The sequence below is a fragment of the Engraulis encrasicolus genome, chromosome 21, assembly GCF_034702125.1.
Source record: "Engraulis encrasicolus isolate BLACKSEA-1 chromosome 21, IST_EnEncr_1.0, whole genome shotgun sequence".
NCBI lineage: Eukaryota > Metazoa > Chordata > Actinopteri > Clupeiformes > Engraulidae > Engraulis > Engraulis encrasicolus.
In genome coordinates this window covers 48,363,804-48,379,497 of record NC_085877.1, presented here as the reverse complement: position 1 = coordinate 48,379,497, position 15,694 = coordinate 48,363,804, and the positions used below count along the sequence as shown (strand labels likewise).

The 15,694-nt window shown below is 41.6% G+C and overlaps 1 protein-coding gene and 1 long non-coding RNA gene across 2 annotated transcripts; both read right to left on the bottom strand.

Moving 5' to 3' along the window:
* Positions 1–8,176: 8,176 nt before the first annotated feature.
* On the bottom strand, positions 8,177–10,736 carry LOC134437965 (uncharacterized). The gene is made up of 5 exons (XM_063187541.1): positions 10,706–10,736; positions 10,375–10,598; positions 9,900–10,071; positions 9,677–9,804; positions 8,177–8,558 (listed from the first exon to the last, which is right to left on the bottom strand). Exons 2-5 carry the CDS (start codon positions 10,474–10,476, stop codon positions 8,241–8,243), a joined length of 720 nt encoding a protein of 239 aa, XP_063043611.1. The 5' UTR covers positions 10,477–10,598; positions 10,706–10,736; the 3' UTR covers positions 8,177–8,240.
* Positions 10,737–11,015: 279 nt separating this feature from the next.
* LOC134437966 (uncharacterized) lies at positions 11,016–11,720 on the bottom strand. The gene is made up of 3 exons (XR_010032520.1): positions 11,652–11,720; positions 11,395–11,531; positions 11,016–11,284 (listed from the first exon to the last, which is right to left on the bottom strand). It is a non-coding gene; the product is annotated as an uncharacterized LOC134437966 (long non-coding RNA).
* Positions 11,721–15,694: the final 3,974 nt, after the last annotated feature.

Sequence of the window (15,694 nt, the reverse complement as noted above, 5' to 3'; positions counted from 1 at the left end):
TGACGGCAATGCGGACATCAGCGGGTTCATCTGGGTAACACAGTCACATGCAGAAAAGTTCACAGCCAGGTTTGCATACGGGTAGTTCGCAGGTAAGCACTTTAGTGCCGAACGTAACTGGTACGGGCACCGACGCGGGCCCCGGCACCATTCTGGTCGTATCAGTTAAAGGGACACTGAGTGAGATTTTTAGTTGTTTATTTCCAGAATTCATGCAGCCCATTCAGTAATGTTACCTTTTTCATGAATATTTACCACCACCATCAAATTCTAAGGATTCATTATGACTGGAAAAATTGCACTTTTCATACATGAAAAGGGGGATCTTCTCCATGGTCCGCCATTTTGAATTTCCAGAAATAGCCATTTTAAGCTGCAAAAATGACTGTACTTGGGCCAAACTAGAAAATATTAGTTTATTACTTAGTAAACTTTCATGAAAAGGTCAAATTTGGCAATAGGCGACACAGTTTCAATGAGCAGCATAGTTGCAGTACCTTTTTTGACCATTTCCTGCACAGTGTCCCTTTAAGTTAAAAAGTATCTGTTGGCATTCTGGAATTTCGCCTAAAGGTTCTGAGATGAATCTACAGCCCCTGATATGGGTTTGGTTGCCTATCCATGTTGTTAGAACAACAGCTAAAATCCTGACTTTCAATTAATCAATTGGCTTCGTTGCTCAACCCTCCCAAATGATTATGTATGATTATACATATAATTATGTACAACAATAAAACAAAAATGCTGATTAATCATTTAACAAACACAGAAAGGGTAGATTCAAGCAAGACAAATGTTTTGTCACGTACAATAATAAAGTGGATTTTCTTTTTTTAATTGGTAGGGTTGAAGCTTTTATATGAGCGAGTCAGGTTATTAGCTGTTGTTCCAACAATATGTATATATGTGCTTGGAAGAACTTCAAGGGTTTTTTGTTTTGTTTTAAAAGAAAATGAAAATTAAAAATATTCTGTGGCAAACTAAAGAACCTCTAAAGGCTCTCCATCATTTCAATTGGCATTGTCAATTGACAGGGTTCTCTAGAGAACTTTGTAGATCCTACAGTCGGTCCCCCTACAATGCACACCCTTTACCGAGGTAATGCCACGTCATCCACCTCGGTACGTACCGGGCCTAGCTGCAGTGTACCCAAAACAACCGCCCGGTGGCACTTTGGAGCGCTTGCTATACTTGGGAGCGCTCGCTATACGCTTTACCACGTGCTAGCGCATGTTCAGGTCTCTCTCTCTCTCTCTCTCTCTCTCTCACACACACACACACACACACACACACACACACACACACACACACACACACACACACACACACACACACTTTCTCTTGCATACACACAATACACATTCAAGCGCAAATGGGTAGGCAACATTTATTACCATATGGAATATTTTAGACGATGTTGACGGCATATTAATATACCGTAAAGTTCCATATAATAGCCGAGTTCCAATTAGCGGCCGGGTTCCTCGAGGATATTTGACAGATAATGGCCGGTTCCAAATGAAAGCCCTGTCTAAATAATCATTAAATGAACCAAGGAAGAAGGCTTGACCACCGGCGCTGCATGTTTCCCCCCTTATATTGTTTTGTTTAGTTTTTAGGATGCGCCGCGTCTTTGACCATCAACCGCTGCGTCAGTGAAGGAAATGTCGGAAATTTTGCAATATAAAACTCGGGGAAGCAGCGTTGTTTCAGGGTAGCATGTGGTTTAACGCTGTAATACGGGTTAATGTGGGTAAAATCCACATTTAAAACGAGTAGCCAAGGCATGTGATGAGAGAAAATGACATTTGAGACAAGCATCCAACGAAATGAAATGTAATGTCAACATGCAGCCTCTCTGCACTCGGATTCTCCTCCCTTCGCACTAAACTGGCAAACATTTTCTCTCACAATGCTTTTAATGTTTTGTGCACTACATATGGACACATGGGACATTGTTGACATGTTGAAGTGAACTTTCTTCAATGTGCATGGCGGAGCACACACCCTGCACGCACTGCACTGATCAACACACTTTAATCAGTCAATCTGCGAGGCGGAAGCGCACACCGTTTCAACTTTTGACTTTGGGGAAGAGATTGTTTAGTGGGATGTTAATTTAAATGCTTTTCATTTTCATTTGCTAGCTTTACATTTTTTGTGTATGGTAGCCTATTAATATGTGGCATCTGTGTGCAGATGGAAACCGTTTTGTTTTAGGCTGTAGCCTACCTTAATTCGGCCGAGGCTACTTTTAGTTAACCGCAGCGTAAAGGTCTTTGCATGGACAAATGAAATGATGATTGAATAATAGCTGGCCAGTATTGCAGGGAGTATCAAACCCAGTGTACGTTGGGGTTTGGGAGAGCAAGGAAGAGAGCGGCATCTGTGATAAACCGCTTCGAAATGTGTGCATAAAACCTGCTGTTAACCAGTGTTTCCGCATTAAAAAAAAAGCTTTGCTTGATTTCGTGTTTGTATTTTACTTTGACGTTGCCTATAGTCCTCAGTTTATGGTTATTTTCTGTTGACCTCCTGCACATTTTCTTTCTGTCATGTAGGGTATTGTAAATAAATCGACCGTATTTTGATCATTTTGATTTCGGACTTAATTTACCCCTTCAATCACCCCTCTCCAATTGCAAACTTTACCCTGGTAGAAGGAGCATTCGCTAGCCTGCACGTACTCGTTAAGGACTTATTGTCTGACTGATTTTGGCTGCTGCGAATAAGGTATATTTTTATATATATAAAAAGGGCCTATCACCGTTTTGGCTGAATGCTGACACCACGGACCATGATGACCATTGCAGTCTTGCCGCGGGTCTTGAACAGTGCGCACTCTTTCCGATTAAGATTGCTTCTTCTGAGAAGGCAACTGGCTACCGCAGGAGAGGGGAAAGGTGGCAATATTATCCTCAAGCGTGTTAGATAAATCGTGTTTAGCCTATCGCAGATGAGGTTTTTGAATATTTTGTAATGCATGGGACATTGACAAGGAAAGGTAGCTATGATATCCTCGTGAATAAGTCTTCGACTTTTCAAAATGCCTCCTCTCAACATTCAACATGTAAATTGGTTATTCTGGTTAGTCCAACGCTATCCTGGCAGGAGAATTATTCGTAGGCACTACTCAGCAATTTTGTCTGTTGGTTTTTGTCTGCTGCAAAGTAGGATAGATCAGACCTCCAGGTCTTCATAAAAACCATCTACCACCGCTGTGATAATTTGACTACGGACACCGCTGAACATTGAACAGTTGTTTAGACTACAGTAGGCCTGTTGACGATTGCAGTCATGCCACTTGCCTTGAACTGCGCGCTCTCCTCCAGTTGATGCGTGACAGCCAGATGAGAAGCGCAAAGGTGGGGGCTATCCGCGGTCGCGGAGGACAGGTGTCAATGTCACACACACACACACACACACACACACACACACACACACACTCTGTTTGGAGAGGACGCATTTAACAGTTTAGGCAGTAGGCCACCCATCCCCCCGGACCCACGAAACCCACTGAAGATCCAAGCAATTGTAGTCTGTCAGTATTTTAGTGTGTGCCCAGGTAGTTGAATTCCTGGCATGGCCTGGTTATCTCAATCGTGCCGATGTTTGCCCTCAGGCTAGTGTGTTCATAAAGCGCACGTTCGATTTGCTGTAATAGGCTACGATCAGTAAGCCTCAACTTGTCTGTCGTTTCTTTTCCTTCTTTCGATATTTTGTAAAATAGGCCCACGTTAAAGCCTAAATACGATAATAGGCCTAAATAAGGGTAATAAAGTAAGCTAAATAAGTCAGGCCTAAATAAAGTTGTTTTAGCCTATGAACTCAGGCAATGCAGAAATTTGCGGAGGGATTTTGGATATCTTAGCCTATAGGCTACCGATGGCTTTATGAACTTCATGACTGGGCTACAAGATAGTCGGGTAAACAAGGATTGACTTGTAGACCACCAACATCTGATGCTGAAGTGGGGGAGGGTTGTTTCACTTCAAATGTTCCCCGAGACACACACACACACACACACACACTACACACACACACAGATACGCGCTAATCGCTCTCTCTCTCTCCGTCTCTCCCTCTCTTTCTCATTGTTGCTATACGTGCATCTGGATAGGCCTAGGCAGTGTGGTCACCCAGCACATTTTCATACAAATGCTGTGTTTTTTTTTTAATGAAATCTTTATTCAGTTATTTGTGAACAGTCTCTGCTTTTCTCTTTCGATGTTGCGTCACCGTGGACAAGTGTCTGCTCGAAAACTTAATGCAAAGCGGCTAAAATTTTCAGAACGTGTTGAACTTTTTGTCTGTGGGGGAGGGGGTGGGTTACAGCAGTGCAGTGCAGTGCACGGGACTGCACAGCCTTTTGTGACATGTCGTGGCGCGACAGGTTATCCAGCCTCCGAAGGAGTCATAGGCTGAATCTCAAATGGCGCACTTGTGCACTTTAGTGTTCAGGTTTCAGTGCGTATGCCGTATTAGTTACGCACTGAAACATAGTGCCCGAAGTGCACAAGTGCACCATTTGAGATCCAGCCATAGTTCCCCAGTCATATTGTTGGTTCGCATCTCCACCGAAGCAACTGAATTTGCAGTCCTAATCACATATGATTAGCCACACCTGGTGTAACAGATGTCTTGTCACGTGTGCAGTCAATCACATCCCCAGTTAACCGGAATCCCGTCGATCGCGCACAACAGTGCATTGAAAGGATGAAATGTTCACAAGCACCAATACAAAAAAACCGTCTTCAACCTATTAGTCCGTAGGCTATCCTGAGGATATCCGTTCCTGACTTGAATAGGCTAGTGCAGAAATAATTAACAGTCATCACTTATAAGTTAGGAGCGGAATTGAGACGGTGAATGCAGGACAGAATAATAAAAACAAAACACCGTCGACTGGCGGTCTTGTTTAGGGATCACGCTTGTGTTATTATAAAATGCCCAATGTTACGTGCAACGCGCAATTGGCTGACTCTTTCCACTTGTAGCCTAAAACTGAGGGAGGGATCAACGTACAATGAGCTACACTGAAGCAGATTACTCTGCTTCGCAAAAAAACAGTGCACCAATAATACCCCCGTCTTCAACCTACTATTTACCAGATATATAGACTAGTAATAGTATTAAGTTGTGCTACCTTGTTTTTTGTGGTAACGACAGTGTAGATCATAATAGCCTGCAATAGGGGAAGCGGCATGCGCCAGTTTTAAAGACAGAATGTCGTCGCCAAATGTAAAATCACCTCTCTCATGCTGACATGACGGGGCACTACTTCATTAGGCTACAATGTTGTTCATGTCTGTTTGACTCACACTATACGAGTGGTTCAATTTGTGTTTTTGTGCTCATCGCACAAATGAGACAGACAGGCTTGCTTGATAGGGCTACACAAAGCAAGCGACATCGGTCCACTCAAAATGGTCCGAACTCCGCCGCTTGATTTCATGTCTCCTCAGTCTCTCCATAACGGTTTATTAGCCTACTCTGTTTTGCTATTTTCGTTATTCTTAGCCCTGGCATTAGAGATGAAGCAACTGTGATCAGTGAGGTTGTGGAAACGGTTGAATAGGCCTATGGTCCTAAATTGGAAGCGGCCGATGCCAGTTTTGAAGACAGAATGTCGCCGCCAAATTTAAAATTCGATCTCTCTCATGCTGGCGTTACGGGACACACTTAATTACAATGGTGTTCCTGTCTGATTGACTCGGTTTTAATTGTCTTTACCGTTTCAAATTGTAGTAGGTATGCAAACTCTGTATCCTGAGGATACCCGTTCCTGGCTTGAATGGTGCCGAAATAAGTTAGGGACGGATTGGGAGACGGTGAATGCAAGACAGAAAAAAAGTCGAGTTTAAATTCACATGGTGGTCTTGTTTAGGGCTCACACTTGTGTTATTATCAAATGCCCTATCAAATGCCCAATGCTAAATAAAACATGCAATTTGCTGACTGTATTTCTACTACTACTAAAACTGGGGGACGGACAAGCACGGAAGCACAAACAGACGCACAATCACAGGCAGACGCTGCTCTGCAAAAGCGGTGCTATACTGCCCCCCGCATTCCGAATGGCCACAGGGTGTAATGATCACGGTACGCTGCCACGGCACGGCACGGTAATGAGCAGATTGAAGTTACACCATCTGTACAAATTATTGAAAGAACATCAAAGAGAACCACTGAGGTTCCTTCAGATTGCACATGAAGATATTTTCACAGTGTACATTCAGCTATGTGAGCTTACACAGTAAAAACTGGAGTGTCAATTTGACTCTTTAAGAGTTAAATTTAACCCCCTGTCAGATAACATTTGGTCCCGCTCAAAAATAGAGTAAAATTTACTCTTTGGCCAGTGTAAGATTTTTAGAGTTAATTTTACTCTATTTTGTGTCAAAATTAACAATGAGGTGTGTAAAAATATTTAACACTATAGACAGTGTAAGATTTTCAGAGTTAATCTGACTCTACATTGTGTCGAAATTGACAATGGAATGTGTAAAAACACTGATCTCTTTACACTGCCAGAGTAAAATTATTTCACTACATAGAGTAGTTTCCATTATTGAAATACACTAAATAGTGTATATTTATTTCATTTTATATTAAATTAGTTCACTACATAGAGTAGTTTCCATTATTAAAATACACTACATAGTGTGTATTTATTTCATTTTATATACAATTATTTCACTACATAGAGTAGTTTCCATTAGTAAAATACACCGCATAGTGTATATTTATTTCATTTCATATAAAATTAGTTCACCACATTGAGTAGTTTCCATTTTTAAAATACACTATATAGTGTACATTATATTACTGAAATAGTATTGCTTTTAACTGCTATAACATAAGAAAATACATACAATCAAAGTACTGTAGCAGCATTTATTTGCCAATAACCCCTCGGAGAAAACAATATGGTTCAATATACAGTCATATATAGTCATTCTCTCCATTCTTGGATAAGGAAGATCATCAACATGAAAAGCAGCAAAATCTTTTTTTCTTTTTGGAAAAGCAACAAAATCTTTGTCCGAGTCACTTCAGAAGCAAATAAATGTTCTTGAACAGCTTCTGTAAATAAAGGTAAGGTGAGCAGCACCTTTTTGTCCTGTATGATCACAACTGAATGACTGACTCTTTTGCATGCTCATGAATTTTCTGGACAATATCTTCCAAAAGTAGTCACAACAGAATTAACAACAGACTGGGCAATACCTGCTGCTTTTAGATCGGAAATGACAGAGGCACAATTATTTACAAGGTGCTGTGAGGATAATGCTGGCTCTGACTCAACTTCTGCCCCATATGGCTGTTCTGCTGGATTACCCCCCCCCCCCCAAAAAAAAAAAAAAACAAAAAACTATTGAACAAACATGAGCATCCCACTTGGCCACATTGAAGATAAAGAGTCCTTCCCGTACAGAGCCCATGTAATAATTTGAGATGCCTTCCAAGATTGTTTGTTTACTCCACCAAGATCATTTAGAAAGCACTAAATTGTTTAAGGTGATACTGTCCCATTTTTGGAAATTATTTTACACCTCCCCTTCAGTTCAATAATAGGGTTTTACCGTTCTCCTTTACTTTCAACTGTTCTCTGGGTATGGCAGTGCAAACTTTACCTCCAAGCTAGCAGTTAACATTGAGTCCTATGAAACCAGCTGGTGGCTAACTGGTGTCATAGGACTCAATGTTAACTGCTAGCTTGGAGGTAAAATTTGCACTGCCATAACCCGAGAACGGTTGGAAGTATAGGAGACCGGTAAAACCAAGGGGAGGTGTAAAATAAGCTTTTTCCAAAAATGGGACAGTGTCACTTTAAAGGACCACTTCAGTCAATTTCAATAAGCTGTTGCATTGCTCACGCTACCCTTGACTTGTCAGAACCCGGTGATGCCAATTTTTTTCTTTCAGAGATCTGAGCTATTGTAATGGGGGCAGCTTTTGTTTACTTTTTAAAAAATCTTAACATAGGCCTACTACAAATATTTCCCCAAGAGGTATCACTGTTTGCTAGTTGTCTGCTGATGTTGCATAACCTTTTTGATGTTTTTGGGAATAAATCAAGATGCTTTTTTGAAATGTAAACAAACCGCTGCCCCCATTACAATGACCAGGGTCTCAGAAAAGGCTGGAAAAAAAACCCTCAGATACTGACAAGTCCAGGGTAGTGTGAGCATTACAGCTGCATGTTGATAGTGGCTTAAGTTATCCTTTAATTGAGTCTAACGCACCATTCTAGCTCGTAACTCTGCAATTCTTGGCGTTTCCTTAGTTTTCCCTACATCAATGTTGTAAATGGAAGTTTGGAGAAAAGTGAAAAAGTTGTTCAAGGCAGGACTGTAAGATGTACCAAAGACAAAGTGGGCCTTGAAGAGTTCATCCAGGGCTCCGACTGAGGTGGTGGCTTGGCATGGAAGTGCGTGCTTGTCGATGGCAATGAAGAAGGAGTGAATGCTGCTTTTTGTGGGTCCCTGTGCAAGGAGGTAGGGCTGACGGCTTTCAGTGATGTTGTCTAGATGCTGCTGCAGGCTTGTTCCCGTCTATGACAAAACACATTCAATAACACAATTTATTAGAACAATAACATGACATCACTCTCAACTCTAAAAAATAAAGGATGTAAGAATGTTATGTTACTAGTGGTTGACTCAGGTTTGAGGGAATGATGTGGAGTGCTGTTGGCCCTGGCAGTGGCAGTTGGCAGTGAGGGTGACCATGTTTAAAATTATGTTAGAAAGTGTAAGGGTAGAGGAGTAATGTTTGAAGAGGTGGGCTCAATAGTGGACTCATGTTTGAGGCTGTGCGTGTGCAGGATATTATTCGTATAGTGCACACTTCAAGCTTTCATATGGTATATAACAAGCTACGATTGCCAACTGCAGAATGACTCTAGAGGCCAAACATGTTACTGCTGCTTTTCATGCCTCTTACACTTGAATGACTGCACATCCTACCTGCACTACCTCAACACACACACTTGACTTGATAGTTTAGTACTAACTAGGGCTGAAACATTAGAGCATTCTGTGGCCATGTACAATATGGTGTAAAAAAAGTATAGTGGGAGTGAGTTATACTACTGTTACCAGTCGTCATGGTAGAATATCCCTCCTGATGATGGTGGTGATGATGGTGATGATGATGATGATGATGGTGGTGTTTTGTAGTGATGGTCTTTTTAACTTTTTAACTTATTCACTTATTTATTATTGTTCTAGCCCCCTCTCCTCCTTTTTATGAAGCTGCTAATGCACTTTTTACAAATGCACTTTCACTTTTACTAATGTACTTGATGTTTTTAACAGAGATATTTCTATTTTCTTTAACATCTCTATTTCTATCTATCTTATATATACTTTTTTAACCTCCTGGTCCTGTGTTGCATGTATGCTGTCTGCTGTTTTTGCACAATCTGTATGTTACTGCTGCAACAAATGAATTTCCCCATGGCGGGATAATAAAGGGCATACTATACTATACTATACTCCCCGACTATAAATGGTGTGTGTGTTTGTGTGTGTGTGTGTGTGTGTGCAGGGGGGACGGTGGTGGTCTAGTCTGGTCTAAGGAAAGGCTTCATGTATGGGGTATGAAGTGTTGTTGGAGTGGAGGGGTGGTGGGAGGACTTGATTCATTGTCAAATATAATTCTAGTGTACCTTTTGGAATTTGATGAGGTGATCCACTGCATTAGATGCTGATATCTTCCCTGGCTTCTTGCGTCCCTGTGCGGATGGCGGTAGCAGATGTAGCAGCAGTATGATGGCAGACGTATCACTGTCCCAGCCTTAAGTCAAACAAGCATCATGTTAACATTCAGCCATACTTTTCCACGGTCCTCAATATATTTAGCAACATGCTTCTCCACATTCAAAGACTTACCATTTTCAACTTCAGTGGATGTCTCAGCATTGTGCATCAAATCAAGAAGGTCTGTGGAGGGGACCAGTCCATGGCTTTCCTTAATGACTCTTGCCCTGAAAGTGGTAGGCCATCTCTCCAGGAATTTATTGGCAGTCTGCTCGCCAAACATCAGTCTGAAATCCTGCTCTACCTGTAATTTGAAAAGGAAAAAAAGGAAAGGAGGACAACTGCAGTCAGTACCTTGTGCAACATTTTACAATAGGCCTCACTCTTCAATCAAGTCAAGTCAAGTCGGCTTTATTGTCAATTTCTTTACATCACTGGTCATACAAAGAATTTGAAATTACATTTCTTACTTTCCCATGCAGACATAGACATAGACTTTAGGTGTGGACATAGACAATTAGACATAGACAGTAAGCATACATTACACCTAGAGTACCTATACAATACCCTTACAGACATATAATGAATGTAGAACTAGATGTCTTACCAGTCCTGGTGTGTCCAGGAACCGTGGAAAAACTGAGAAGACCTCTGCAGATTTGTCATGGTCATTGACCATTGCTTGGCGGTAACTGAAGGTGGTTTTCATTTTTTCACGGATGGTTTCCTCATCAGCAGAATGTCTCAACACAGCGATAGCGGATTCCACTTCCTCATCAGTCAGGACTTCGGCAGTAAAGGGTGTAGTACGTCCATGGCCTGGCCCACCAACTTTAAAACAAAACAATTTTGTTGTTAATGTTTAGAACTGCACAGTTGTATATCTTCCTTTAAACACACTTCACAGGTTGACCATTCACCCACATTATAAATGTTACCTTTAGGAGATTTAACTGCTGGAACTCTTTCCTCAGAAGCCTTTCATTGTCTTCAACCGCCATGCAATGCATCCTGAAACACTTTTCGGATTGTAGTGTTCCTATGTATAATATACAGTATGCACAGTATAATGTACACTCATACGGTAACACTTTATTTTAGTGTTACATCTATTAGCACTAGCACATACAATGTTAATGCCTGTATACGTAACTTGTAAGGCAAGTACTAAGCAAAATCAAACATTTGTTGGGCATGTGTTTGCAAATGTCTTGTTCATGCACAATTAGGGATTTATTACCAATATAACCTTAGTAAGGACCTAACAAATGTTTGATTTTGCTTAGTACATGCCTTCAAAGTTACTTATACCGGCATTAACATTGTATGTATTCGTGGTTATAGATGTAACACTAAAATAAAGCGTTACCATTCATACAAGCAACAGTTTGAAGGGGTGATATATTGTAAAACCTTTACTTACATAGCCATTCTGTGAGTATGGGTCTTCAAGATATGGAAACAGAGCGATAATCCCCTGTGCATACATCACTTTCACACTCCGCGGCGGCGAGGTCCTGGTGTATTCAATAAACAACATTATTAGAGGACACTGAACACCATAATCGAAAGAATAATTGCAATGATGTTTAACTGTCTCATGATAACACATTTGACCTATACTTACCCATGTGTTTCCGTCATTTCTGCAGCAAGTATGTTGATGAGCCGTCTTCTGGTTGAATCTGTGATTGATTTTGTTTTTGCATACTCCTCGATGATACGGTCACCTCCAGGCTTTGTAGTCAGGATTTTTTCAATCAGCTAAAAGATAACATATGAAGCAATGTATTTTGAAAAACTGTTGGTAATTCTGAAACAAACAAGATACATACACGATGTGCAAATTAAACCCCGTATATCCACCCACACCCACAAACTCACAGTTTTTGCTTCATAGTTGATGCGGCAAGGCCTTTTAGGTTGACTGCCTTGGGCTGCAACAGGTTCCTCAGCTGGCTCAAGGGGTTCCTCAGCTGGCTCAAGGCGTTCCTCAGCTGGCTCAAGCAGGGAGAAGTTGAGGATCACTGTGTCGTCAGATGCAGTAGACCCTGGAGATGATGTGAACTGAGGGTTACACTTTTTTATGTATCTTATTTATTTTTTTTTGCTACATTTTATTTGACCATGTGTTGGACAATGCTGTTGCAACTGTACACTGCGCCTAGATGTCTTTGTTTATTATCTAAATGTTGCTACCAATTACTTGTATACTGCTGTACTCTGCGCTGACCCCCTTACTCTGTTCTTGCTAGAATTTCGTCCTTGTAGGTCGCTCTGTTCAAAGGCATCAGCTATGTAATGTAATGTAATGTAATGTAATTGTGTTAATATTTTCCAATGCGTGTGTGTGTGCGCGCGCACGCGTGTGGCATGTGTATGGCTAATTGCCTGGCTAGCTAGTAATTAGGCCCAGTTTGCAGATAAGCGAGAGGGAAACACACACACACACACACACACACACACACACACACACACACACACACACACACACACACACACACACACACACACACACACACACACACACACACACACACACCAGATAAGCGAATGGGAAACTGGCTGCCGTATCAGAAAGGACCATCAGATAAAGGAACACTTTCATCACACACATGGGCACACACACACACACACACACACACACACACACACACACACACACACATGGACACACACACATGGACACACACACATGGACACACACACACACACACACACACACACACACACACACACACACACACACACACACACACACACACACACACACACACACACACACACACACACACACACACACACCGTGATCATTAGGCATTGTCATCACAATGTTTCCTCCTCTGCAAGAGAAAGGGAGTGTGACACCGCTGGCAACTAAAAATAATAATAATGAACACACAAACATATAAATAAAAATAATAATAATGACAAACATATAAAACTACAATAGATGAAGAAATACACAGTAAACAAATAAACAAACAGAATAGCAACTGCAGCACACACACACACACACACACACACACACACACACACACACACACACAGGCTGTCAGAACAAGTCACGTTTAATTAGGGAGGATAGTGGAGTAGTGAGTAGAGCAGAGAATAGTGAAGAAGGGAGACGAAAGAGGAGAGAAAGAGGAGAGGAGAGGAGAGGAGAAAGGGGAGGTTAGGAGAGGAGCAGGAAGAGGATAGAGGAGAGGAGAGGAGAGGAGAGAGGAGAGAGGAGAGGAAAGAAGAGGAGAGACGGGGGAGATGAGAGAACAATGAGGAGAGACAGAGGAGAGGAGAGGAGGAGATGAGAGAAGACACAGGAGAGAGGAGGAGAAAGAGGAGAGGAGAGAAGGAAGAGGGGATGAGAGAAAGGGGAGAAGAAGAGAGGAGAGAGGAGGAGAAGGACCATGGAGAATAAAGAGGAGAGGAGATGAGAGGAGAGAAAAAGTTTTTAAGAAAAGACGAAAAGAGAAGGGGAAATGGATGCTTTTACCATAGAGAACCACAATGGATGGAGAGAGATGGCAAAGCAAACTGTCTCTTCCTGTGAAGGAAAATAATGGAGCTTTGCTTTTCACAGGTGTATAAAGAAATGTTGTCTCTGCTCGTTCAGTAATTACCTCAAAATAACACACAGAAATGAAAATAGCTTATGACACACAGACACAAACACACACACACACACACACACACACACACACACACACACACACACACACACACACACACACACACACACACACACACACACACACACACACACACACACACACACACACACACACACACACACACACAGAGTTTGGTTTAACATCTACAATGTCCTCTGTTTACTGCAGGTTGCTGTCGTGAACCCACACAGCACACCTTCACACACGCACACACACACACACACACACACACACACACACACACACACACACACACACACACACACACACACACACACACACACACACACACACACACACACACACACACACACACACACACACACAAACACAGACACAACAAACACAGACACAACAAACACAGAAACACAAAAATCAAACTTACACAAACACACACAAAAGCAAAGCATGTCTGTTCTTTTCCGTGGTTCTTGAATGTTCCTTTGTCTATTTCTGGTTGGCTGTCTGCCCAGATCAAATCAGTGTTCTTCTTGATGCTGATTGGCTCTGCGGCTCTGCTGCTGGTTGGCTGGATGCTGTCAGGATGAGAGTTCTCAATGCTGATTGGATGAGAGTCCTCAAAGCTGATTGGGTGAGAGTTCTCAATGCTGATTGGTTGTGAGGGGCTGCTCCTGGTTGGCTAGATTGAGAATAGGAAAATTAGAAATACAAGTGGATGTGACACACTCATACTCTTACATTAAATGTACACCAGAACAGAAGTAATTATATCTATATGGATCAAATATTGAATAATTATTAATATTAGTATAAATATTAATAATTGGGCAAATAAAGTGACCAAAGCAAATTCGCAGAGATTTGGCGTGCAACCATGTCCTCATATACAAAGGTCTCCAGAGATGACTGTTTGCATCCAAACATGAGACACATGCCCCGCGTAAGCCACTACAACCAGCAGACCCTGATCTGGAGGGTCACACAGTCCCTCTCCGAGCTCCCTTTCCTCTTGGGTGCCCTCTCACTCTTTCCGAGGACTGATTCAGGTATAACTGTCACTGGATTGATATGACATGCCTTTTATCCGCAGTGGCAATACTGGATTAGTAAAATCCTGCAATTCATTTATCAACGATGAACCACATTTACTTTAAACTGCAAACATAATTTGTGAATTATTTCACCATAATACAGACCATGAATCGGAATCACTGACCAAATAATTTCATTATTACTCATGCACCTTTAACTAAGGTCTGATTCATATATGATCAGAAAGATATGGTATGATCTTTTTCCGCAATGTTAACACATGATTTATTAACATTTGGATCTCACACCCTTAATTAACCCCTGATGTACCACATTTACTTCATAGTGAGTCATTCATCATTATGTATTGATTACTAATGGAGTAGACATCACTGCATGCATGAATCACATGTTTATTCACTATTAATCAGTCATTACTTCAGACATTATTCCGTCATTACTCATGTAACCTTATTGTAAAGTGTTACCAAACATTTAGCTACAATGGACAACTAGACTCACCTCTTGCACTCAGCCTTAGCCAAACAGAGAGGACTGCTCAGCAACACATTCCGCAGCATCCCCTGCAAGCTATGAAGGTCTTCTGTCCCCATCCAGCTATTTAACACCACACGAAATGACACACAGAAAGAGATCACCGCATAACCAACCCCTCACACTCTTTACACTTCTCTTTTATGGAACCTGATGATCTGCCAAATCCCCACCCCCCGACATCTGCATTTTTTAACTGGACACCCCTATTAGTGACTTTAAGTGCGTGAATGTTTAATATGTGAATGAATCTTTATGTGTGCATGCTACTACACACCCTCCTGTCCTTCGGGATTAATACATTTTACTCGACTCCGCTCTACATGAACAATGCTGTAGTTCAGTGGTTCTCGACTGGAACAGTCTTGGGACCCACCAATTTCCACTCTCATTCGGTCGCGACCCAATTTTTTTAGTGTTCAAGTCATTTCAATGCAACTCTCAAAATGTAACCAAGACTCGAATGACTGGTTGCAGGCTATCTATCTCGCATAAACATTCAGATTGTATCTATGACAACAGATGACACGGAGTTCACTAGCCTATCAAAATAAAAGTTGTAAATTGTTGCAGGAAAAGTTGGATTTTTTTTTTTTTTACAATTTCGATTTTTTTTTTACACCAAGGCTCCGCAACCCACCCATGACCCCTCCATGACCCACTTTTGGGTCGCGACCCACCAGTTGAGAAACACTGCTGTAGTTCACT